At 36.1% G+C, this 26,928-nt stretch overlaps 1 protein-coding gene across 1 annotated transcript; it reads right to left on the bottom strand.

Annotated features, from left to right (window-relative positions):
• Positions 1 to 1,044: 1,044 nt before the first annotated feature.
• Positions 1,045 to 26,928, bottom strand: LOC130949103 (uncharacterized). The gene is made up of 8 exons (XM_057877925.1): positions 26,803 to 26,928; positions 26,197 to 26,619; positions 25,911 to 26,094; positions 24,964 to 25,811; positions 22,754 to 24,803; positions 2,406 to 2,418; positions 1,173 to 2,296; positions 1,045 to 1,079 (listed from the first exon to the last, which is right to left on the bottom strand). The coding sequence occupies exons 1-8, from the start codon at positions 26,926 to 26,928 to the stop codon at positions 1,045 to 1,047; spliced, it is 4,803 nt and encodes a 1,600-aa protein (XP_057733908.1).

Raw genomic sequence — 26,928 nt, 5'->3', positions numbered from 1 at the left:
TCATTAATTTACCCCTTGTTGCAAAGGCCCACTCATAACTCAAACTCACTTTTCTGCATCTTTATCATAACAAAAATTCACTATACACTTTTCAACAAACAAACACATGATAAATCATCAATCATAAGCAGTATACACAGCTGCAAGTAACATATCTTGTATAGACTATCGCTTACCTCTCTTCGAGAATTTCACAAACCAAAGTCTGTCCTTTGCTATATTAAATCAGAAAACCCTAACAAACATAATTAAAGAGATTAGTCAATTCATAGAGCTAATTGGCCGAGTTGCATATGGAGCAAGAGAAGAGTTCTTACTCTTGTGATGGGCTGAATTGATTGGTTTGGTTACCAATTAAAAGAATTGGAGCTCAATAAGGGTAGAATCTTTAATTTAGGAAAAATCAACAGAACACAAGTTACTGGTTCTTACCCAACAAGAGGAACACTAAGGAAACCAGGAAAGGAAAGAGGTAGGGTTCCTTCTTTGGCTTCGGGTAGCAGCTCTCTTGATGACCCTTCTCCTTCTTCTTGGTGGTGACACACGCAGATGATGATGATGATGATTTCTGCTGGGTCTTCCTCTTCCTTCTTCTTGGCCGCCACTCTTGCTTCCTTTCTTCTCTTCGTGTGGTTTCCAGGAAAATTGAGAGACTTGGCTCATCTATATATATCTACAGAAGGTGGGAAGAGGTGAGCTGGTGTAACAAGGCTTCGTGGCCTCTTCCTCTTGCAACACCACATCACAGTATTGATTACATGAAGAGGTAACCATGGTCTTGGACAACATGTTCGGTTGTGAGAGAAGAAGGGAAGATGAGTTTAATCAGAGTTTCTCTAGGTCTGGGTTATTTAAGGAAAGCATGGTTTGGTTGAACCGGGAGAGGGGAAATCAAACCGGTTCAAAAATTTGAATTATCTAACTAATAAGGTTCAGGGGAAAACTTATTCCATAGAATAATTGAATCGGAGAAAGGTTCGTCGCTTGGAAGCACTAAAAGAAAAGTTTTGCGCTACGTGTTATAATTCTAATTCGTTATCTATGCTACTTATATATAAACCTATGCGTGTCAGCGAACGCTGTAAAGAATAAAAAAAAATCACAGGCCTTATGGGATATGGTGGTTACATTCTACCCTCCAAAAAAAAATTTTGTCCTCAAAATTTCGTTACCTCGAGTGTGGGGATCGGTTTTGGTAGTATTTTCCGCATCCAAGACAAACACCCTTCCTGGCTGTTGCTGTCCAGGGGAACCAAATTCAGGCTTTCGTCGAATGCATTCTTTGGCTATATGTCCGGGCTTTCCGCAATTAAAGCAAACCCCAGACTTCAGCAAGCAGGGTTTTCCCCCATGATTCCTTCCACACACAATGCATATCAGTCTTGGTTGGGTCAATTGCAATTGTTTGCCTAAGTCCGGTTGCCGAGTTACTTTGAAGTTTCTTCCTTGAGGAGCGAGGTTACGATTGAAATCCCTTGTTGGAAGGTTTCTGTGCTTAGTTTGTGCTGCCACCAGCTTCTTTACACATTCTTCCTTCAGTTGGCTCTTGTTAACTAATTCTGCAAAATTCTGTATTTCCATCGGGCCCACATGAGCTAACAGTTCTTCTCTAAGTCCTCCTTCGAACTGGATGCACTTCCGTTTCTCGAATGCAGCTGGTGCTCCTTGAGAAATGTTCGAGAACCGGCATAACTCTTCAAACTTGCGAGAGTACTCACTGACTGTCATGTTTCCTTGTTTCAACTGAAGCAACTCCAATTCCTTAGCGGTGCGAGAACACTCAGGAAAATACTTCTTATAAAATTCAACTGAAAATTCCTCCCAGGAGATGTCAATAGCTTCTCTTCCTAGTAGTTGGAGTATTCCCTGCCACCAATGTTGCGCGTCATTCCTCAACATATAAGCAGCAAATTCCACTCGCTGTCCTTCAGGGACTTGTTGGGCTCGCATTGCTCGTCCTATTTCTTTAAACCAGTCATCAGCTCGTGTAGCACTAGTGTTCCCATGGAATTGAGGCGGATTTATCTTCAAGAAAGTGGCTAGAGTCATGGGCCGGTTACGTAGTCCAGCTTCACCTTCTTCGCCATTTTCATTTTCTTGTCTAGGCCCATGGTTATTTTCAACTCCATTCTGACGATCAAGACGTTCAGCTACTCGGTTAGTAGCAGCTATTGATTCACGTACAGCAGCGACCATAGCGTTTACGGATTCGAGAATAGCCGTTGCATCAGGGAAAGTTCCCTCACTTGTTCCTTCCAGTCGAGGGCGTCCTCGCCTATTCGCAGCCATTTGAGTCCTATCAATACCCAATAATCAATATTAAGGTGATCAGTCTTAATATATCAAAATTAAGTATTAATATTACTACAATGGATGTTCACAGACCTTCATGCAGAATATATTACCAAAATATCCTAACTGCATGGTATAAAAAGATTCAGAGTATGCAAGAAAGCATAGACAGTCCATCCCAAGGCTCAAAGGATGAACTGCTCTGATACCAACTGTAACACCCCAACTTTCGACACGTCATGACCAATGCCAAATGTTCAGATGTTACTCATCGTGCGGCCTACTTAGCTCTAAACTCAGATTTTTATAAATTAATATCAATAAAAGTCTTTGTCGGTTTCATCGTGAACATATTACTACTCGTGGAATAGCGTTTAGTTGCTCGCAAGGTTAGTTTCTTCAGAGTTGTCGTGTAAGAAAACCCAAGGCAACCGAAAATAACATATATAAACATATATATAATATACACGAGTTAAATTCAAAGATACGTGTCATCCATCAAAGCCGAGTATCACACCAAGTTATATGTACAGATACAAAAGAAGAAATCAGTCCCATCCCTCACACGGGTTTCCTAAGCTGGAACCGAACTACTAAGACGTCCTACCCCTCTAAAAGTACTACAAAAGTGAGGGGAAAGTGATACTAAGATCATCAAACAGGAGCGAAAGATCCACTGCGACTAACTCTGGAGTGATCTCCGAACATTGTGCGAGAAAGAGGTCCAAAACATGCTCCATATGAAGACTCCGCCGCGCGCCAAATCCTCATAGCTCAGCGGTTAGAACGAAACTCACAGGGCTCCTATACCGGACCCGTCTGGGGAGGGGGAAAAGAAAGAAAAGAAGGGTGAGAACCTAGAGTTCTCAGTAAGGAAAAAAGGGAACCTAGGGTCTTTATCTCTAAGTTGTTGCGAAACAGGAAAAGAAAAAAACACAGAGACTTAAGGAACAAACATATATATAACAAGTAAGTAGCATGAACAAGAAAGAAATGGCAGTAAATAATTCACAAGAAGTTCATATGCGCAAACAATATGATGCATGCCTGTTCCTAGCGCAGGCCATGAGCTCATGCGTCGGTTGTCTACCCGCAACCCGACGTTACTCGGAGTGAACCCCGAATATGGTCCCTTTACTGTGTCAGTTAGACACCTTGGCATCACGGTTACCCGTGTCAATTAGGCCTCATTATAATAACATTTCAATGTGTATCACAGTAAAGAACAGTGCTATCAGTTAGGCGAACATTCCCGCATTAGCAATCTCAGGCTATCCGTTAGGCGGGCACTTTCGCATTAGCAGTTTGGCACAAGGCCCATTCAACATACACTTTTCATAATTTACTTATTCATTTCAATTATCTCTTTCAAACATGGTTTCTCATTTACTTTCTCTTTATCATGCCTCTGCATCACCAACACTATAAAACATACCTCCGCACCACCGCCTAAATATACATATCTCCACACCACCGTCTAATTATACATACCTCTGCATCACCCATTAACCTTAAACCTTCTTGGGGACAACTTACACATTTACATTTAACTAAGTTCCTGAAATTTTATAGAAATTCGGACATAATCTCCTCTAAAATAGCACTAAAACCACCCTTACGGGTTCCCTCAGCTTTAACAACGTTCAAACTTTCCTTAACAATTTATCAGGTAAACATTCTTAATTGGTCATTATAATCTCTTTAATCCCTTTAGTTATTGTAAAATCACGGGTTTAGAAAATAAAACTTGGTTCTGGGACATTCCGACCATAACTGAAAATTGTACAAATGTTTTAAAATTCTGCTATCATTGCAGAAAAACAGCAGTGAGCAGTAAATTTGTTAAATTCACTAAAAATCTAGTTCTCATTCATTGCCTTTCAAAATTTATGTACTTATACAAGACTCTTTCAGCTTTCCAAAAAACTAAATTTCAGATTATTACCATGTCACATGAAAAAGTTATGAGCTTAGGAACACAGCCCTGTTTCATAAACGAGTTCAGAGTTTCCAGCAAACAACTGATTTTCCAAGTGACTTATCTAAGTCTACAAAATAGATATGAACATGAAACTTGTACTCACTTAAAATAGACTGATAGATCTTTAAAATCATTTTGGAATCAACTCAAAATTCTGTTTAAATTAAAATTTATAGCATATGAAAGTTGGTACTGTAGAACTAGAAAACCAGAAAAATCTGCAGCAACCACTAAACTTCAAAAAATCATATCTTTCAAACCGCTTGGCCAAATTCTCTGAAATTTTTATGGCATGTTATAGACACACTAAAGCTTTACATAAAAATAATCTCATCTAAAAATTAGGTCTGGACTGAATTATTCGTTTGACTGCCAATTATGCATATTTCTGCAGAAATTCTGCACAAAGCATTTCCAACAACCTCACATACCAAATCCTATATTCAAGCCTAGGATTCATCTAAAACCATAATTTTACCTTTCTTTTGACTAACTAAAGTTGCTAGCATAATCAACACAGCTCTAAGAGTTTATATTCATTAATTTACCCCTTGTTGCAAAGGCCCACTCATAACTCAAACTCACTTTTCTGCATCTTTATCATAACAAAAATTCACTATACACTTTTCAACAAACAAACACATGATAAATCATCAATCATAAGCAGTATACACAGCTGCAAGTAACATATCTTGTATAGACTATCCCTTACCTCTCTTCGAGAATTTCACAAACCAAAGTCTGTCCTTTGCTATATTAAATCAGAAAACCCTAACAAACATAATTAAAGAGATTTGTCAATTCATAGAGCTAATTGGCCGAGTTGCATATGGAGCAAGAGAAGAGTTCTTACTCTTGTGATGGGCTGAATTGATTGGTTTGGTTACCAATTAAAAGAATTGGAGCTCAATAAGGGTAGAATCTTTAATTTAGGAAAAATCAACAGAACACAAGTTACTGGTTCTTACCCAACAAGAGGAACACTAAGAAAACCAGGAAAGGAAAGAGGTAGGGTTCCTTCTTTGGCTTCGGGTAGCAGCTCTCTTGATGACCCTTCTCCTTCTTCTTGGTGGTGACACACGCAGATGATGATGATGATGATTTCTGCTGGGTCTTCCTCTTCCTTCTTCTTGGCCGCCACTCTTGCTTCCTTTCTTCTCTTCGTGTGGTTTCCAGGAAAATTGAGAGACTTGGCTCATCTATATATATCTACAGAAGGTGGGAAGAGGTGAGCTGGTGTAACAAGGCTTCGTGGCCTCTTCCTCTTGCAACACCACATCACAGTATTGATTACATGAAGAGGTAACCATGGTCTTGGACAACACGTTCGGTTGTGAGAGAAGAAGGGAAGATGAGTTTAATCAGAGTTTCTCTAGGTTTGGGTTATTTAAGGAAAGCATGGTTTGGTTGAACCGGGAGAGGGGAAGTCAAACCGGTTCAAAAATTTGAATTATCTAACTAATATGGTTCAGGGAAAAACTTATTCCATAGAATAATTGAATCGGAGAAAGGTTCGTCGCTTGGAAACACTAAAAGAAAAGTTTTGCGCTACGTGTTCTAATTCTAATTCGTTATCTATGCTACTTATATATAAACCTATGCGTGTCAGCGAACGCTGTAAAGAATAAAAAAAAATCACAGGCCTTATGGGATAGGGTGGTTACAGTTAGAATTCTGTTTCGCGGTGGTTTCAAATCCTTAAAAAAATTGTCGCTATTCGCTAGTAGTCATCATTGATCTCAATATCATAATTGTTCATTTCAGTAATTCAGTATTCAATTTAGTAGTAACAAACACAATTAATAGTCAATGCAAATTAAACACAAGTAAGAAATAAGTATAGCACGTAATACAATTAACAATTAACATAATATTCAGATAGACAAACCAAATAAAATATGCACACCCAAATAACAGCAAGTAGATGCATGTGATACATGCCTGTCCTATCGGCCATGAACTCACGTGTCGGATATTCTACTAAACTCGACACAAAATCTGGCTGCCAACTACCAGATCAATCTCTCGGTGTGCATCTCCAGGAGAAATTTATACAAGTCATGGTACTATTATCTCAACGAGAGTGTTGTCTCACCTTCTCCTAGAGGTAAAAGTCATGTCAAAATAACGGAGAGTGCTATCTCACTTTGAAACCTGAGAAAATGGTGCTAGTAGGAATATAGTACCCGGTACACTCTTGGGATATAGTGCCTAGTACACTCTTGGAATATAGTACCCAGCACACTTGATAAACCACTATTTTATGGTTTATCTTATACTCAATTGAGTGGTTTTTATCAATTCTTTACCCACTTATTCATACAATTCGCATGTTTTACGTTTTTCTTCCTGATTTTGTGCTATGATTAAAAACATGTTTCTTTGGTCTTAATTTAGCTAATTTTATCTTCTCTTATTACCATTCGATGCCATGATATGTGCGTTAAGTGATTTCAAGGATTACAGGGAAAAAATGACTTAGAGGATGGAAAGGAAGCATGCATAAGTGGAAGGAACACAAGAAACTGAAGGAACTGCTAAAGCTGTCCAGCCTGACCTCTTGGTACTAAATCGATCATAACTTGAGCTACAGAGGTCCAAATGATGCGGTTTTAGTTGCGTTGGAAAGCTAACATCCGGGGCTTCGCAACGATATATAATTTTTTATAGATTCTCCGAAGTCAGATGATGCAAACTCATGGATCACGCGGACACATGACCTGGACAAAATGCAATCCGCGCGAACGCGTGGACGACGCTTCCACGTGACTTTGCAGCGACCTGTATGTACAAGAAATTGCTGGGGGCAATTTTTGGGCTATTTTTGACCCAGTTTTCGGCCCAGAAAGGACATATTAGAGGCTATAAAGTGGGGGAATACATACATTCATGATTGAACAATTCATACAACTTCTCATTCACATAATTTTAGGTTTTAGATGTTGTTTTTAGAGAGAGAGGCTCTCTCTTCTCTCTTAGGTTTTAGGATTAGGATTTCTCTTAATTTTAGGATTTCTTCTTCTCAATTTCTAGGTTCAATGTTCCTTTTATTTATTTTCCCAATTTAATTTATGAATTTCCATGTTAGATTTGATTTCTTTTATTAATGCAATTTGAGGTATTTCAGATTTATGATTTTTACTTAGCTTTTTATATTCTTGGCTATAATTGATGAATTGATAAATTGGAGACCCTTGAGTTGGAAGACTCCAGAGTTAATTGGTGATTGGCTTTCTGGCCACAAACACTAATCATTCCCAAGGGAGAGGATTAGGACTTGTGAATAGAAGTTGGCTCCTAACTTAATTTTCCTTTATTTAGTAAAGGATAACCAAGTAGAACAACAACCATTACCATTACACTTGGAAATTCCAACAAGGATAGAACTTCCAGTTAATCATTCTACCGGTCAATGCTTTTTATTTAGATATATATAAATCTCTTTTCTTTTTTATATTGCTTTAATTTATAATTATATCTGTGCCCATTTTCCAAACTCCAAATTTCCCAGAAAACTCATAACCAATAATAAATCATACTTCCCTGTAATTCCTTGAGAAGACGACCCAAGGTTTAAATACGTCAGTTTATAAATTTTATTGGGTTTGCTTAAGTGACAACCAAAACTTTTGTACGAAAGGATTCTCTGTTGGTTTAGAAACTATACTTACAACGCGATCATATTTGTGAAATTCTTTACCGATAGAAATCCGATCGTCAAAATGGCGCCGTTGTCGGGGAATTGCAAACGTGTGCATTATTATTGGTTATTGTAAATATTTTATTTTGCTTCTTTATTTGTTTTTATTTTGTTTTTAATTTTTATTAGTTACTATGAGTTCTCACCCCCGTCGCTTTGAGTTTGGTTCTAATGTTGTTGAAAGGAATGGAAGCTATAACAGGAACATGCATCAAGGTCGAAACAATAAAATATGGAAAGAGCCACGAGGATCTGATCAACCCTTTCGGCAGCAACACCTTCCAAAGTACCATGGACAACAACCATCCTATGATGCATACCCAGACAATAGTTATGGTGGACCCTTTCGTGACAACCAATCTCCACCAGTTTACTATGGTCAAGAGCCATTCCGAGGTGTATACCAAGATGATAGATATGGTGGACCCCCTTGTAGTTACCAACAAGTCCCATCATATGCTTATAAACCACCTCCACAACATACCTTTGAATCACCAAACTCACAAGCCCCTTTACACCATTCACCTCTATATGACCCTAACCCATATCCACCCCAACCTCCACTGGATGATAACATCCTTGGTGTTATTCACCAAGGGCAAACAAAGCTTCATACCACACTTGACTCTATCACTAGTCTCACCTCTACTCTTCAAGCACTTATATGCCGCATGGACCAACCCTCTACCTCCAATATTCAACCATCAAGCTCTAGTGCACTTCCTTTTCAACCACATAATGATCTCTCCATCCCATCACCACCCTCCATGGAAGAGCACCCACATCCATCAATCCAAGAGAAAGATGATTCCAATTATGCTATTGATATGGAACAGGAAAGAAGGAATCATTTTCGCGAATCCATACTTCATAAGAAGCTAGAGGAGGCCCAAAATATAGAGACAAGAGAGACCCTTGAAGATGAAGGAACATTCGAAAGGAGTTGTCATGGAAAGAAAATCATCAAGGATGTGTACGATTTTATACTAAAACAACTGGACAAAGCAGTAATTATTGAAGAGACAGAAGTTGTTGAAGATTTAGGAGATGCGCGAAACCTCCATGGGAAACTCAAGTCATAGAACCTCCTTCCAAGCATTTGAATTTGATGCTAAAGAGGGTGTACAACTCCAAGGCATATCATGGTTGAAGACTTTGAAGGGGATGATCAAGAGATGGATTCAATCATTGATGAATTTTTATCTACATTTGAATCCTCTCCCATTGGACTTGACATGGAGATTAAAGAAGAAGAAGCACAACCTCCCATGCCCTTGGTGAACAATGAAGAGGAGATCAAATTGGAAGAAAGCTACCAAGAGGAAGAGGTTGATATTGAAGAAGCTTGCAAAGAGGTGGAAGTTGTCGAAGAAGAGCCCAAGGGAATGGAGCTGGAAATCACCTTGCCAAAGCTATTGGAGACCCCTCCCCCAAAGGCATCACCATCTATTCCTTCATTCAAGTGGGTAAATCTTTCTTCTCTAAGCTTAATTAGTCCACTTGAATATGCTTTTCTTGAGATAGATGGGCAACTCAGAGCTCTTTGTGGCTTTAAGAGTAAGAGGGAGATGGTTAGTGGTAGGAGTTGTCATGCAAGATTCAATATGGTGAAAAGCTCAAAGTTTAAATGCAAAGGTTGGTGTAAAGCTCAACTGAATGGGTCTAGGAAGTTGTTTGGCCGCTTTAGTGAGAATTCAGATTGCTTGCCACCCGGATGGAATCATGATGATCAACAAGAAGACGGGTGCAAAGGCAAGGTCTGAGACCCCAGAATTCAGTCCAGAAATCAACACTCTTGGGACCTTGTCACTTGCTTTGACTTGCTTGAAGGCTTTATACGCCTAGTTTGGGATCCCGGAGGCCATTGGAATTACAAACATTGGTGGAGATTCCTGGATAAGTTCAAGCACAAGCCACCATAACAGGGAGCTCACCAAATGTCCAACTTAAGGACTATAACTAAAAGTGCTAGCTTAGGTGGGAGACAACCCACCATGGTATGATCTTTCATTTTTATTCTTAGTTTTATTTTTTTTATTTTTATTTTTTATTAGTGGTCATTCATAAATTTTGCATAAGCATCTGCATTCTGCATTCTACATTTTTGCATTAAAAAAAAAGAAGCACGCGATGCGCGAGCGTCGCTGACGCGTTCGCGTCATGTGTGCATGCGAAGAAAAGAGAAAGAAGCAGAGAGTCACGCGAAAGCGTGGCTGGAGGCGTGCCTTAGGCACAAACATACCCACGGGACCGCGTCGCTGACGCGTTCGCGTCGTTTGCAAAATAGCCTCCCCACGCATCCGCGTCACCCACGTGAATGCGTGGCCATGTGAAATCAACGTAAAGAGGTGTATGACAGCAAGTTATGATGGAGTGGGGCTGGAATGATGCTGGAAGCACAAGTCCTATCACGCGACCGCGTGCGCCACGCGTCCGCGCCATTTTTCAAAGTAAGGCCATTCACGCGATCGCGTCAACCACGCGACTGCGTCACCCTAAAATTTGGCAAAATGAGTTTCAAACAGAGAGTTGCGCGAACGCGAGGCTGCTCTCACGCCAATAGCACAAATCAACTCACGCGACCGCGTGACCCACGCGTTCGCGTCGCTTGAAAACACCGCACATCACGCGATCGCGTGACCCACGCATCCGCGTCGCCTGTGCCACACAGCTTATCCAGATCAGTGCCAGATATCTTATCTTTTCTTCCCAAATCCTATTTTTTCCTTCTTTCTTCTTTATTCTTTCTCACTTTTTATTTTTTCCCCCTCTTTTTTTCACATCCATTATCAAGGTTCTTTTCCTTTCTTCTTCCCTCTTTACTTTTCCATTCTTATTATTTTAATTTATGTTTTCTTCTTTTTTTTCTTTTTACTTTCATTATCTATGTTTTCTTTTTCTTTTTCTTTTTAAACCCTTTTTATCGGTGTTGGATATTTATTTGGGTCATTATTTTCTATATTTTTCTTGTGGATTATCATGGAATTATTTGACAATTAATATTACTTCTTAAAGGGTTGCTTGCATGTTTTATTTTATTTTTAAAAATATATTTACCATGCATGCTATGTGTTTGTGAAAAAGCCCGTATGGCATCATGCACTACTTTTATGTTATCCTACTACTTTAATACCTATTTTTCACAAAACTCATTTTATATTTTATTAATTAAATATAATTGTCAATACAAACATATTGTTAGTTTGAAAGAGATGATAATCTAACTTGGACATTTAGTGCTTGATCTATGCTACTCATGCCTTTGCCGGCATGCCAATAAACATCTTGCATTTAATTGTCATTACATGCACTTGCTATATTTCCATTGATGAACTTTTCACATGTAGTCATGACCATGTGTTAACGACATCCTTCTTTACCGTGCATTGATTATCACTTGTACTATCCTCTTCCTTGCTCGAACCCTTAGCTTTACATGTACTTACTTTTTCCCTTTTCAGGATGGCCACCAAGAAGGGTAAAGAGAAAGCTACTCCCAAACCATCGGCAAGGAAAGGAACAAAAAGAGCACTAGCTGCGGAGCCACCCGTCCACTTGTACATCTCTGCATGCACCGAGGACGGTGCAATCTTTAAGTGTGATGGGGAGGTCGATACCAATCTCCATGGGTTAGTTATTTCCTATTCCAACACCAATATTTTATTTTATTTGTTAGTTCATTGTTGCATTTGCATGTTTCATTGCATGTTTGTTTGATTTTTATGCATTTAGCTACTACTTGGTTAAAGTAATAAGTTTCTTTTTAAAGACCCTATTTTTGAAAATTTCACTAAGTTAAATTAAAATTTTTTGTTAAACTTGTTTGAAGATTGTAAATTGGAACATGGTTTTTGAGCCAAAGAACACACAACCCGTGAGATTTGAGCTTAATTACATGTGTACATTATTTAACCATAATATCTTATTCTTGTGTGTTTTCTTCCCTATGATTGCAATCTTTGCTTTGTTCCATTCTATATGTCCACTATTTAGTGTATTTACATGCTTGCATATAATTGAGGCTATTACTTGTTTTAGCTCACTTATCCCAAATAAGCCTACCCTTTTTTATGTCACCCTTGTTAGCCACTTTGAGCCTTTTAATCCCATTTATTCTATATTTTACCACATCACTAGCCTTAAGCGGAAAAATAATTAAATACCCCAATTGAATCTTTGGTTTGCTTAAGATAAAGATTGTGTATCAACTAAGTGTGGGAAAACTATGGGAACATGTGTTAATAAGGGAATGTGTTATGTTTTTACTTTGATAAAATATTGGGAATTTGGGTACCTACTCATGTGAGACTAGAAAAATTAAAAATCCATGTGCATTGATATGTTACGTTTACTTTTATATTTAAAAAAAAGAAAAAATATATATAAAAAAATCCAATATATATATATATATATATATATATATATATATATATATAAATTCAAAAAAATATTCAATAAATAAGTAAATAAATAAGGGGAAAAAATTACACCAATGCTAAGTTAGGTTAAGAAAAAGATCAATGCATATGTGATAAAAATTAAAAGAAAGGTTGATGCATGAGTATGTAATAAATTATGGGTAGCTAGGCATGATTCTAAAGTTATATAGAGTATATGTATGTTAGGTGAAAGCTTAGGTTAATCAAAGATTCATATTATAGCTCACTTGGCCATACATATATCCTCACCCTTACCTTAGCCCCATTACAACCCTGAAAAGACCTCATGATATTTGCATTGGTATACTAAATATGTGTTAATTGGTTAGACGAAGAACAAAGTTTAGAAAGCATGATTAGAGAAGAGTAGAGTGAATTACCCTATACACTTGAGAGACTAGAGTGATATACACTACCAGTGAGGGTTCAATGCTTGATTCTATGTTCCCTGCTTTCATGAACTATCTTCTTATAAGTTTACTTGTTTTCTGTATGATTTAAATTAGTGAAATCTGATTTATGTTTGTCTTGAAGAGCTTATTTACTTTTAACCAAGTAGATAGAAACATCTTAGCATATAGTTTCATTCATATAGATAGGTTGCATTTCATACATTCTACCATTCCTCTTCACTCCTTTATAGCTTCTCTTGAGCTTAGCATGAGGACATGCTAATGTTTAAGTGTGGGGAGGTTGATAAACCACTATTTTATGGTTTATCTTGTACTCAATTGAGTGGTTTTTATCAATTCTTTACCCACTTATTCATACAATTTGCATGTTTTACGTTTTCCTTCTTGATTTTGTGCTATGATTGAAAACATGTTTCTTTGGTCTTAATTTAGCTAATTTTAATCTTCTCTTATTACCATTCGATGCCGTGATATGTGCGTTAAGTGATTTCAGGGATTACAGGACAAAAATGACTTGGAGGATGGAAAGGAAGCATGCATAGTGGAAGGAATACAAGAAACTGAAGGAACTGCTAAAGCTGTCCAGTCTGACTTCTTGGTACTAAATCGACCATAACTTAAGCTACAGAGATTCAAATGATGCGGTTCCAGTTGCTTTGGAAAGCTAACATCCGGGGCTTCGCAAAGATATATAATTTTCTATAGCTGATCCAAATCCAGGTGACGCAAACGTGTGGACGACGCTTCCACGTGACTTTGCAGCGACCTGTACGTACCAAAAATCGCTGGGGGTGATTTCTGACCCAGTTTTTGGCCTAGAAAGCACATATTAGAGGCTATAAAGTAGAGGAATGCATACATTCATGATTAAACAATTCATACAACTTCTCATTCACATAATTTTAGGTTTTAGATGTAGTTTTTAGAGAGAGAAACTCTATCATCTCTCTTAGGTTTTAGGATTAGGATTTCTCTTAATTTTAGGATTTCTTCTTCTCAATTTCCAGGTTCAATGTTCCTTTTATTTATTTTTCCAATTTAATTTATGAATTTCCATGTTAGATTTGATTTCTTTTATTAATGCAATCTGAGGTATTTCAGATTTATGATTTTTACTTAGCTTTTTATATTCTTGACTTTAATTGATGAATTGATAAATTGGAGACCCTTGAGTTGGAAGACTCCAGAGTTAATTAGTGATTGGCTCTCTGGCCACAAACACTAATCCTTCTCAAGGGAGAGGATTAGGACTTGTGAATAGAAGTTGGCTCCTAACTTAATTTTCCTTTATTTAGTAAAGGATAACCAAGTAGAACAACAACCAATTACCATTACACTTGGAAAATCCAACAAGGATAGAACTTCCAATTAATCATTCTACCAGTCAAGGTTTTTTATTTAGATATATATAAATCTCTTTTAATTTATATTGCTTTAATTTATAATTATATCTGTGCCCATTGCCCAAACTCCAAATTTCCCAAAAAACTCATAACCAATAATAAATCATACTTCCCTGCAATTCCTTGAGAAGACCACCCGAGGTTTAAATACTTCGATTTATAAATTTTATTGGGTTTGCTTAAGTGACAACCAAAACTTTTGTACGAAAGGATTCTCTGTTGATTTAGAAACTATACTTACAACGCAATCATATTTGTGAAATTCTTTACGATAGAAATTCGATTGTCAACACTCTTCAATCATAATCACAATTGAAATCGAAATCGGAATTGAAATCATAATTCCTTATTTTTATATTCATTACATGGATAATTATCCTCAAACCATGAGTGGGATGAAACTACTGTCCTCACCAAAGTTGGGAATTGAAGCGAAGAGAATCCTCAACCTTCTATCTAATCTCCCAATGTTACAAAAGAAGGGATTCTCAACCTCAAACTTGTCCACCGCAACAAGAGAGGGAATTCTTCATCCCAATTTGTCTATTTACTCTAGGATATAGTTTCTACCACACTCTTAGGATATAGTGCCCGCCACACTTTTCAATCATAATTTTCATCCTAAACCTCATATAAATCCTCACTTTTTTTTTATCTAAGCCCCAAATTAATTCAGTTCAATCCTAGTCATAATTTTAACCAACCTTGTAAAGCATAACTCATCATAACCCCATTCACATACATATATATGTACAACCAGGGAGAATCCTCAACCTTCCCAATTTGTGAGCAGAATTAAATCACCGTCCTCACATCACACCATAACCACAAATAAGCGAGATGGAACCACTATCCTTGCGTGGTGCAGATACCAAATCAATACGCAAGGGAGACAAAATCAACGACCTTGCCACGCAAGCAGGACAAACTTCCGACCTTGCCAATCAACAATTTGTTGTTAATCTCAAATACGCAAGTGGGATAAGAGCACCGTCCTTGCCCAAACAGTCATTCAGACCACAATCATTCATAATCATTGACTTTAATCAATCTCTTCAATTATTAGATTCATTAACCCTAATTTCGCTTTCAATTCATCAATTTTGTTATCTCGTGAGCGGGATAATACCACCGTCCTCACCATGGGTGGGACGCACCATCTCCACAACATTTTCATCCGATTAACCAAAGATTTATCCGGGAACAATTCAGATTAATCCATTATATTCCTCCCTAGTGTATTCAATGCTTATTAATTAGTTATTCAACTCCATATGGAGGTTAGAGAGGATTATAAACAGACTGAAAAGGCTAAACAATTGAAAATCAACATTTCTTAAAATCCTGCATAGTGGTGCGTATGCACGCCTCGTGCGCACGCGTGAAACCTGACTCGATTCACGCAAGAAATTCAACTCATGCGTACGCGTGGGACCTGTCTCTGCCTTAAATTCTGCAAACTCTGCATAAGTCAGTGTAATCCTACAAACTATTTATTATTTTTTTATTTTTAGTTTTGATACTAAATTAAATTTAATGCGATATATATAATTGCATATTAAATTTAACAATATTTTTTTAACATAATTCTAAAAAAAATTATAATTTAATATAGGAACAAAAATAATAAAATAATAAGATCAAATATATTTATTTATATATAATTACTATTAATTTTTTATTACTCAGTGGGGGCAAGTGCCCCCTCTCTCCCTAACCTAGGTTCGTCCCTGATCATCACCCAACATCAAACATACCAAACACAAAATTCATTCAATTTAAGGCCTCCGGCCACAATATCACAATTTATATGGCTCAACTCAATTTCGTCACACTTATCAAGGGAAAATTTACCTAATCACGGCCTTCGACACAATTTTCATATCAACCACTAATGGCAATTCAAACCACACAATCATGCTACATTATCCATAAACAATCAACCACAATTTCACTCAACAATTCTCGTCAAACTTATCGGAATGCATTCAATCCTGGCCTCCGGCCCAATTAACATTCAATAATCATTAATCAATCAATCTCATACATTTATCACCCACATCAAAACATACCAACATATAATTCATTCAATTAACAATTTTCCCAACACAAACATTTACTCTAAGCCAATGACAACCAACAACACCCAATGTTCAACAATATCCTAGGGGAATTTAACCTATATTTTCACATAACGTTATATAGTGTCTACCTGAAACTAAAACTCATACCTTCGTTGACTGCAGTTTCAAATAACTTAGATTTTCTTCTCCGATCAAACCCGAGCCTCAATCGATCCTCCAAACCTCCACCAAGTGAACTAAAATCAACCCAAGCATCCAACTCACACCAAAATCACCGAGCAACTCTACCCAAATCTAATTATAGCAATACCACACATTTTCAAGCTAGGTTTTTCACATATAATTAGGGAAAATAAAAAAAATTTTCTTATCTTTTACCACGTAACCTTGGGTCAAAATCCCGCTAGAACTCGAGATTAAGCTTCCACTAAACAACAAAATCACAATGTTTCAACATCCCAACTACCAAAATGTAAATTTGAGGGAAAAAACAAAAATGGTTTAGAGTTCTCGCAAATACCACTGCAAAAGTACAACAAGATGGTCGCGTAGCCATGAACGAGTCTTCAATCAGAGGTACGGTTTGTGAGATATGTAGATTTGAATGTATGAGTGAATAGTGAATTAGGGCATGGTTTCTTCACTCTTTTCTCCTCTTTGTGCTTTCTCTCTGTCAAGGGTGAAAAGTAATGAAATTTGCTAAGTGACGAGGGGTTAAGTGTCATGGGCTTGGGCATTAATGAGGGCCCGTTGTAATTTTAGCCCATTGCCCTACCTAAAGTCAAAATCTTTAAAATAAGTATTTGGATTTTTATTCTAAATATTTTTCTTGTTATTTTTACAGTTTTACTTTTTTCACATGCAGTATCGAACAGACTTAAGCCGATACAGTTAATTTTAATGCTGGTACATATTTTTTCGCAATTAATTATATTTTCGTGCTCAAATTTATTTTTTAAGTTAAATTTTCATGGGTAAATTTTTAAATTATAAGTTTTTTAATTTTCAACCCTTTTTGCTCGCTTTTGATTTTTTAATTAATTACTCATTATTTATCTGAGTTTTACATGTGTCTGCCATTGTAACTCCGAATCTTTTACCAGTCTTTCTTTCAAATCAAGTTAGCTTGGATAAGCTAATCACAACTTCTATCATACCTCTTGCATTTTGCTAGAACGTCATAGGCTTGGACTCATACACTATGTAATTGACTCCTTTAGAGATAGTATAAGTCTTGATTGCAGAGATCACTAACTCTCTTATACTAAATTCTATTCCGATACTAAACTCAACGTCTTCTCCCATTGTATTGTCTTCACAAATTAAATCCAAACTATCATTAATCAATCATGTGTAAATAAACAAATGATAACTATATTGAATAAACAGACCCATATTTGTATACTAAGAAAATTTCATTGCATACATAATTTTGAGAGTCAGAGCTCGCATAAAAGATGGAACACTGAAGGAATACTAGTTGACAAGTGTACTTACTGCATTTTGCATGACCAGATTGTCTGCCTCGTCCCCAACCTCATTTTTGTCACCGACTTAGTAGTTGCCTTTGAATTCTACTTCATTATCAACGTTATCTTCTTTCCAGGCTATGTACTTGACATCATCTACATCTAACTTGTGGTCAACCGCATCCACAACCATATGTTCAAACTCAACATACAACTCTATCATTGACACTTGAAATTGAGTTTGTTGGTAAATATGAAACATCTACTGCATATTTGCATCACTAATGATGGTCATTGCTTGAAACTGTATTAATCCACCAAATACGATGACCAGATTCCTATATAGAAACATTACTCACCCTCTTTGAAATTGGACTTTGTATGTTAACACCACTACAAGAAAAATCGACAATTATTGTCGATATTTTTTGACAGCTTCCTGTCGATATTGTTAAAAAAGATTAAAAATAAAATATTAAAATAATAGCCAGGTCATCGATATTTTTATGATAAATTAATCTCTACCCTATTATCGCCACATTATCGATGAACCATGGATGGAAAATACTTTTATTTTAAAACCGACAAACATGACGTCTATTTTATTATTTAAAATATCGACAACGACTACCGTCGATAAATTTGAATGGTCTAGATCGTTTTTTAAAATCAAATAAACGGTATAGATATAATGTATAAAATAAGACGTTTAGGGTGTTGCTCTTTTTAAATTGAAATCGACAAATATGCCGTCGATTTTTATCACTAAAAACACATATACGCGCATCCACTTCCCGCGTCCAAAGTTCAGAAACACAATTCCCCCAAATTCCTCATTTCATCCACAAATTCTCCAATCACCAGAAACATAATCCCCCCTCGTTCTACCCCAAATTCACACCATTTTCAATCGTCATTCTCCGCTGTTGTCATCGCTCCATCACAGTTACACTACCGTTGCTCCTCTTGCTCGCGCCGCCGTCGCGCTCTGTTGCTGCTGTGTCGCTGTCGCTCCTCACGTTTGAGCCACTGTCGCTCCTCTTGCTCGCGCCACCGTTGCTTTGTTGCTGCCGTGCTGTCGTCGTTCCTTCTCTCTATTGCCGCCGTTGCTCCTTCTACTTTGGTTTTTCTCCACTCTCTCAATCGAGCTCACTAGAACCAGGTATATTTTTTTGTTTGTTACTGAACTTCCAAATTTTATTGTCTTGTTTCTCTTTCAGGGCTCTCCATTCTTGCTTTTTTTTAGATTAAATATTCTCTTGCTTGATGCTTATTTGGACTATTGTTTAATGTTTACAGGTGATTAACTTAAGAGGAGTTGAACAAATGTAAGTTGTTGTTCAAACTTTGAACTCTATATTTAAGTGTTGCTGATCTTGGTGGTGTTCATGCTATTTGATGTTATTTTAGTTTCATTTAAGTTAAATCTTTTAATGAGAGTTCTATTCATGCTTGGTGGAGTGATGATTCTCTTTCAACCTGTGCCAAATCTAGCTTTATAGAAATGCATTTTAGAAAAGCAACTTTCTTGTATAGATGTAGTGTACTCAAAGTTTAATAAGTTGGAGAGTTGTAGGAACATGGTAGCTGTTGCATAAATTTATAAAATAATTGAACAACCATCTAAATCTGAAGTTAACATCCCTGGGTGGGGTGTTTTCTCCTATTGATCACTACATTAAAATGCAGTGCAAGGGGCTGGATTGGCATTTATCAAACACTATACTTCTGGTGGTCCGGTGTCATTAATTTATCTGTGTGACATGTGGTAAGATATGACATGTTATTGTTGGTTGTTTGTAACATTTAGCATTGGATAGATAAGATTATGGATTAAAAATGTTATGTTTGCTGAGTTTAGAAATTTTAGCACATTGACTTGAATAATGTTAAAAATGCGAGATTAGTGATAGGAAAATCTAAAATGACATTAGTGTTTTCTTGTCTTCTGTTTTGTCCTTATATTCTTTGTTTTTTTTCTCTTTCTATTTGAATGCATTGTTTTCAAATATATTGGGGATTGTTGGAGAAGCTTGTGATGCCAGGTTGATGGCTATTTTGGCAGGAATGATGAGCATGTGTGTAGTCTAAATTAGCTTCCCTTCATTGTGCTTCCCTTCAGCCCTTCTGGCCATGTTATGCTTCTGGTATGCGCTTGCTGTCACAGCGTGCTACCCATCGCTGCTCTCCCTCGATTCTGGAAAGGCATGGTTTCTACCTTTTACATGCCATTTTTTTGTGTTAATTACTTAATTTCTAGGTTTCCTCTTATTGTATGCATAATAGAAAACCTAAGTGCTAGATTATTAACAAATTTATGAAATTAAGTGTCATGCATGTTTATACCAGCAGTTTCCATGCCTGCTTCTTCTTATATTATATGGTCTTCCAAACCATGCATGCACGAGACAATAATATGCATATGCTTGGTTTATCCCTAGAAGATTAATACTCATTTTTACCTAGTTTATTTCCCCCACACTTCCTTAGCTTGTTCCAGACTACTGTAACAGATCACATGGTATATATAGTTTCATGCAATTTTCTATTAATAAAAGAAATGTATATATCTAGTGTTAAAAAAAGAAAAAGGTACAAATAATACACCTTACACTAATTGTTTTGAATAGAAAATTTTGTAGTTTCTGCAATGACAAGGAAATTGCTACGATATTAGCGGGCATTGCCAGAGTACGAAGTGAAATGCTTTCAAATTTTATTTTATATTAGAAATTATTAATAAAAAAATAAGGTCTCATTTTAAAAAGATTCTTTTATTTTTGTGGATAATTTTGAGTTTTGAATTAATTGAAAAATAAGTTTGTTAAAAAAAAACCACTATCCTAATTTTTAGAATTTCAAAAATTAGAAATAACAAAATTTGATTTGAGTTGGCTTATTGTAGTTGGGTCCTTATCTTTTTTCTTAATTAAATATTAAATTATCACTTTGTACTAAAAATAATTGATAAAATGAGATTGCTCTTATTTTAGAGAGACTATTTTACTTTTATGGATAATTAATTAAATTTTACCATATTGTATAAAATTTAAATTAACATAAAACTAAATATTTGGATGATAAATCTCACAATTAGTTTCAAATTAATATTTATAATATAATTTCATAAATATTGATGTAATCAGTTTATAAGACGCAAAATAAAATTAAACTAAAATTTAAGATTGTAGACGCTTAAAAACAAAATTGTTTCATAACAAAAAAAATCAATAAATAGCTAGAATTAGTTTTATTTAATACTAGCGGCTCAACAGGCACGATCAGCCGCTTTTTTTATGAGATTTAAAGTTAATTATTTCAATGAATTTTAAAATTTTAAATTCGAATAACATAAAAATAATAATATAGAATAATCTATAACAATATAAAAATGTTCAAATTAAAATAATCATATATTACCTATCTATAAACAATAACAATATGAAAATGATTTAATTATAACAAACACATACATCACCTATCTACAAATCTACAAATAACATAATTCATATAAAATAATTATTACAATATTATTTTATCTTCTTCTATCTAACTCAAAGTCATAAAAATAAATAGAAAAATACGATTGTTTACAAAAAATGAGCCATATTTAAAAGTTACTTTTTTTTCTTTGTTTAGGGGACCTTTTTTTTTAAGTGGTAAACCAAAATACGGATCTGTATTTGAAGAATCTTTCTTGTGCCTACAAAAAGTGTAAAGAAAAAAAATAATTATGCCTTTTTTTGTGATTATATATCAAACTATAAGTAAAAACGTTAAGATAAATCTAAAGTAATTTCTGAATTTGTACCGAGAAAAAATCTTTAGCAATTCCTCATACATCTCCTTATCAATAGATTCTTGAGCCTTGAAGAACTACAAAATTTAGAAATCAATAAAATATACCATATGCCAATACAAATTTCATTATATTTGAACGAAAAGTTAACAATAAAAAATATAAAACCTGCAAAATTGAAATTTCTTGTTTGAGGTTGGATTTCCTACACATGCACAACAAAAGAAGCCATTAAACCCTCTGTAGAGCATTCAAATCTATAAGTATCCGATATTACCTCTATTTTGGGTGGTTTCTTAATCTAATGATAGGTACCTGCAATGTTGTTCTTACTAACATCAGTTGATTCCGCTCCTATGAGTTTGTTGCTGGAAAAAGAAAAATGTTTAATTTTTATCCGTAGTTTAAAATTATTTTTGTAACTTTATTCAACATGAGAAACATAATCTCCGTTACAATCTCAGAGTAACCTTTTAATATTTTAGGCATATACTTTTTTCCTTCATATTTTATTAGTAAAAGAAGAACATAGAAGGGGATAGATAATAGGCATATCAATAATATTCTGATTACGATGATTGTGTTACCTTGTATGTTGTTGGAGCAGTATTTCCTTTTTTATCATCTTCCAGAATTGGGTCTTGTCTGTTTTAACCGTTCCTCCCTAGTCAATAGAATAAATTTGAAGGGAATGAACCTATTAGATAACATATGATTATGATTACTAACATAGAAATAGAAGTATGTATATTGAATGCAATTTTGACAGTAATTAATTTAAAAAATTACTTTATTGTCTATTGGTTGGATTGATGCAATTGCTTGCTCATCTTTCCATGCACTCCAGAGATTTTGGAATCCTTCTTCCTGTAATTGATATTTGTTAATATATTTCTAGTATATATATAGTATGTCTTAGTTAATGATAATTAGTACGTACCTGTTGCATAAAACAAATGTTCAAGGTGGTTATCTTTATCTCCTGGCATATATTGATGAGCTCCTTTGAAATCAAATTGTCTATTAAAAAATTATTAGTCGTTAATCCTCAATAAATTAAAGTTTGTATACATAGATATATATATCAATGAAAAAGATTTAAAGATTAAAATTATATGTAGACTGAATTGTACCAAGAAGTAACTACACACACTTACTAAGAACATAAATTACCTGGGGAAGGTAACAATATTTCTTTGAAAACTACATTTCTGGTAAATTCTCCACTTGTTCCATCTATTTTTCCTTCTTTGACTAAAATTTTTGTAGTTGACTGAGAAATACTTCGAGACAGAGCAACATATAATTGGCCATGGCTAAATACATGTTTAGGGAGATAGATCCCTACTTTAGGAATTGTCTGTCCTTGTGATTTGTTTATTGTTATTGCAAAACTCAACCTTACAGGAAATTGCTTCCGGATAAGGATAAATGGCAGTCCTGTATTTTCTGTTGTTTTGTGTTTTATCCGAGGCAAGAAAGCTCTTCTTCCACAGTGATGACCGGTTAAAATTTCTACGTCCAACATGTTTTGAAAAGTTCCACGACATAGTAACCTTGTACCATTGCATAAGCCGGCCTTAGGGTCTATGTTTCTCAATAACATCAAAGGTGCACCTCTTTTTACCTTCAACACATGAGGTGGCAACCCGCCTGTAGAAACTGAGTTAAGATATTCTTGTTGATATAAATTATTAGCATCTCCTTCTACTTCATCAAATGACACTAAATTTCGTTCTTCTCCTGGAAACTGGTTGATAATTATATCATTAAGCTGTTGCACATCATGATTTTTTGGCGTCAATATTGCCCTTTCTACCATGTAAGAAGCGTCCCACCCATGAGATTGTAAGTTTGGAAATATTTCTTCTATTAACTTGTGTAACGATGTTTCACCCTCCCACGGAATTGCTATATTTGCTTGTATCCGTACAAAGTCTTCATGTATGGTGGGTTCAATTCCATCACCAATGCGAATAAGGTACTCAGCAAAAACATGATCATTAGAAGATCGCATATTTTGTCGCAAATGGAGAATTTTAGTGGAAGCCCATAATTGAGACTTAACTATAGAAGCTGAAATCATTTGTGACTTACTACCTTTCGGTACCACAGGCAGTACTTGGCGGAAATCTCCTCCCATCACCATCACTTTTCCTCCAAATGGCATATCGTTTGCTAATATATCTCTCAGAGTGCGGTCTAATGATTGCACCGATTCTTTATTTGCCATAGGTGCTTCATCCCAGATGATTGCCGTTGTTTGTCTAATCAGCTTTGCAAGATCTGATTGTTTGCTTATGTTGCAAATGGACGATGGTTCTGCATTAATTGGGATCTTAAACCTAGAATGAGCTGTTCGACCCCCAGGCAATAATGTTGCGGCTATTCCTGATGATGCAGTTACCAAGACAATATGACCCTTATTTCTCAATTCTGCAATTATAGCTCTGTAAAGAAATGTTTTGCCTGATCCTCTTGGCCCATCAACAAAGAACACTCCACTTTCTCTTCGATCAATTGTATTCATAATGCACTTGAAAGCTTTAGACTGGTCATTGTTCAATCTTGTTACGGAACACAGGTCTTCCCGGGGTACTTCGACAGACAATTCTTCTTGGATAACTCTGGGTATCGAGTTGTCATTGTCATTTTCATGAGTTAGAGCTGGCAAATCGTATTGTGTAATCTGTTTTCCGTGCTGAAGGAGTATATCATTTATATCCCTGAGTAGCCAATTTATGAACACTAAGGCTGTTGTGGTGCTGGTTGACGGATAATCATCCATCATATATGAAAAAAATTCATCCCATAAGCTTCTTACATCTGTAGGCTCACAAAATATTAAGATGGTTGCAAACAACCTTCGTAAAGCACATGGCAATCGTAAAACAGATGCCTCAACCAAACATTCACGGATGCTACTATCACTCTCTAACAATCCTCGATGTTGAGCAGATTGCTTGAAGGACGAATATTGGATCCCATTCACTGTTAGCAAGTCATCCCAACTGATTGGTCCTCTGACATTAGATAACAGAATACGCAAATAGAATTTTTCTCCTTCTGAAGGTGATACAGTATAAATTCTACCGATGGATCTCCTCTGTGTCTTGCGCCGACGCCATTCCTTTTCCTTGTTGTGCCAAGTGTAATACTCTGGAATTTCCCTGTACAAAAGATGCCTAGATTGTTGGTCCTCCTCACGATTTAGAGCAAAGAACTAGTGAGCATTGTTCTAGAGAATAATCATCATTAAGTATTTCAGGAATGGTTTGGTGATTATAGAAGCTCACTTGATGTTGATTTGGCAAATGAATTTGTAACCTTTCCACTGATGGATACATTCGGTAAAGGTTAAATTTAAATATTCTCCAACATGCCTCTGGAGCAGCAATCCATCTTGCATCAACAAACTGTTGGACCTCGTCAACATTAGAACTGTTGTGAACTTCCATTGCAACCCGGTCTGGACCCTTGTAGCAATATTTGCAGAGATACTTTATACTCTTGATGCTACTACATATCTCAACATTAATATGGCAATCATACTTTAGTAGTAGCCAAGGGTTGTACGGAACTATCCATCTATTGTCAACCGTGACATTTTGGTTAATTTGTACTGGAGTGTCGAATCGTCGCCTATATTGCGGATATGAGTCGTCACCTCTTCGTGTTTCTGCTGCGAACTCTTTTGGGTAGTTGCGTTTACATTTGCCATTTTTCATGCAGGGTGAAGATTGATCAAGTGTACCACAAGGACCATGAATCATATGTTTTAGCACAGCATCATGTAGGTGTGGTTCTACTTCTTTAGATGGTATCTCTGCACGTACCAAACTATCATATTGCTCCGGGTCAATTAACTTGTCATTATTTTCTAAGATTAGCAACATATGTACATGTGGAAACCCTCTTTTTTGAAACTCAGTGACATAAATATAGCTCTTCACCTTTCCCAAGACACCCTTAGTAATTACATCCTCTTTCAGCTGTTCAAATTTGGCTCGAAAAATTCTTGTTGTTAGATCTGGACGATCTTGTGGAGTTTGAACTGGGTTGAGTTCTGAAGTTATTTCAGTCCAAGATGGATTGCATGTCATTGTGAGAAAAATATCTGGCTTTCCCTCTTTAAGAACAATCGCCATTCCATCTTCATATCGTTGGGTCATGTCGCGACGGCTACCAATGAACGACGATGGTAATATTGTTCTTTTTCTTCCAACATTTTCTGAAGACAAATATATAGAGAAATATTATTAGTTTTAATAATTATTTTGGGTAATTCTTAATGATTTTCGAAGTAGCAATTAGATACAACAATATTTACCTGCATTAGTTTCTCCTGTGTGCAAAGCATCTTGTAAACCTTGGTATAATTCAGCCCGTAATTTCTTCTGTCTATGTCGAACCCATCTTAACTTTTCGGTTTCAATTTTCACATAGTTATCAACAATATATTGTTGTAGTAGTCGTCCTGCTTGCAATACGGTGGAATGATCATCGGGGCGGATCTATAAATTTTTTAGAATTTGCAAAAAAGATTAGATACATTGATCAATTTTTTGGCATAATTTTATTGAAGTCTATACTGCGTAGGAAATGGAGATTTGTACCTGGAGCATATAACTATTATATATTCGACACGATACTTTACCGCCACTTTGACTTCGGGTATTGATATCCCATCCATGAGTTGCAAATGGAAAAAGAAGAGGATATTGTAGTGGATCGTAATAGCCAACGAATTCTTGAATCCTTCCTAGGCTACCAGCATGAGTTTGCACCTTAATATCTCGCCCACGAATCATTGTTTCAACGTCATCACCAACAATTATGGCTGCTACCTGCGACGCAGTTGGAAGACTATATTGTGGCTGATTAGCAGGTCGCTCTCTAATGACCAAACTACACTCATGTACATCTGACCGTTGTGCAAGCTGGCGAAACACATGGAGAAAAGGATTATACCGGTGTAGCAATTGTTGTAACTTGAAAACTAATATTTCATGTAGTTGTGTGTTCTCTAGCATCCTATTCTACAACTCGTGATCAGTATCATATATGTACAGTTGCAAAAACCGTGGCCGCGTGCCCTGATCCGGATGAAATCCTCCTATACTGTGATATATTGAGCCTTGAGCACGAAATGTATATATACCACGACCTGTTATAGCCAGTTGTTCGTCTATGTGCACACCACATGAAGTGAAGGAAAATACATGATTGTATCCACGAATATGTTTTCTAAAATGGTTTCCTTCTGCAGAGGGGTCCAAGAAGATTTCAAGCAATTCCTGAGGAGCATTTACTCGGGGAAGAGAGACTTTTCCCCCATTACAGCACAT

The sequence above is a fragment of the Arachis stenosperma genome, chromosome 9, assembly GCF_014773155.1.
Source record: "Arachis stenosperma cultivar V10309 chromosome 9, arast.V10309.gnm1.PFL2, whole genome shotgun sequence".
Taxonomy (NCBI): domain Eukaryota; kingdom Viridiplantae; phylum Streptophyta; class Magnoliopsida; order Fabales; family Fabaceae; genus Arachis; species Arachis stenosperma.
The sequence above is the reverse complement of the archived record's forward strand: the minus strand, read 5'-3'. Positions and strand labels throughout refer to the sequence as shown.

Bases quoted from the DNA above. Each gene is read 5' to 3' on its own strand.
- LOC130949103 (XM_057877925.1), bottom strand. From the start codon at position 26,928: ATGTGCTGTAATGGGGGAAAAGTCTCTCTTCCCCGAGTAAATGCTCCT. The intron at 26,095-26,196 runs GTACAAATCTCC...AAAAATTTATAG, and splicing joins ATAATAGTTATATGCTCCAG to ATCCGCCCCGATGATCATTC. The intron at 1,080-1,172 runs GTAACGAAATTT...TATTCTTTACAG, and splicing joins AACCGATCCCCACACTCGAG to CGTTCGCTGACACGCATAGG.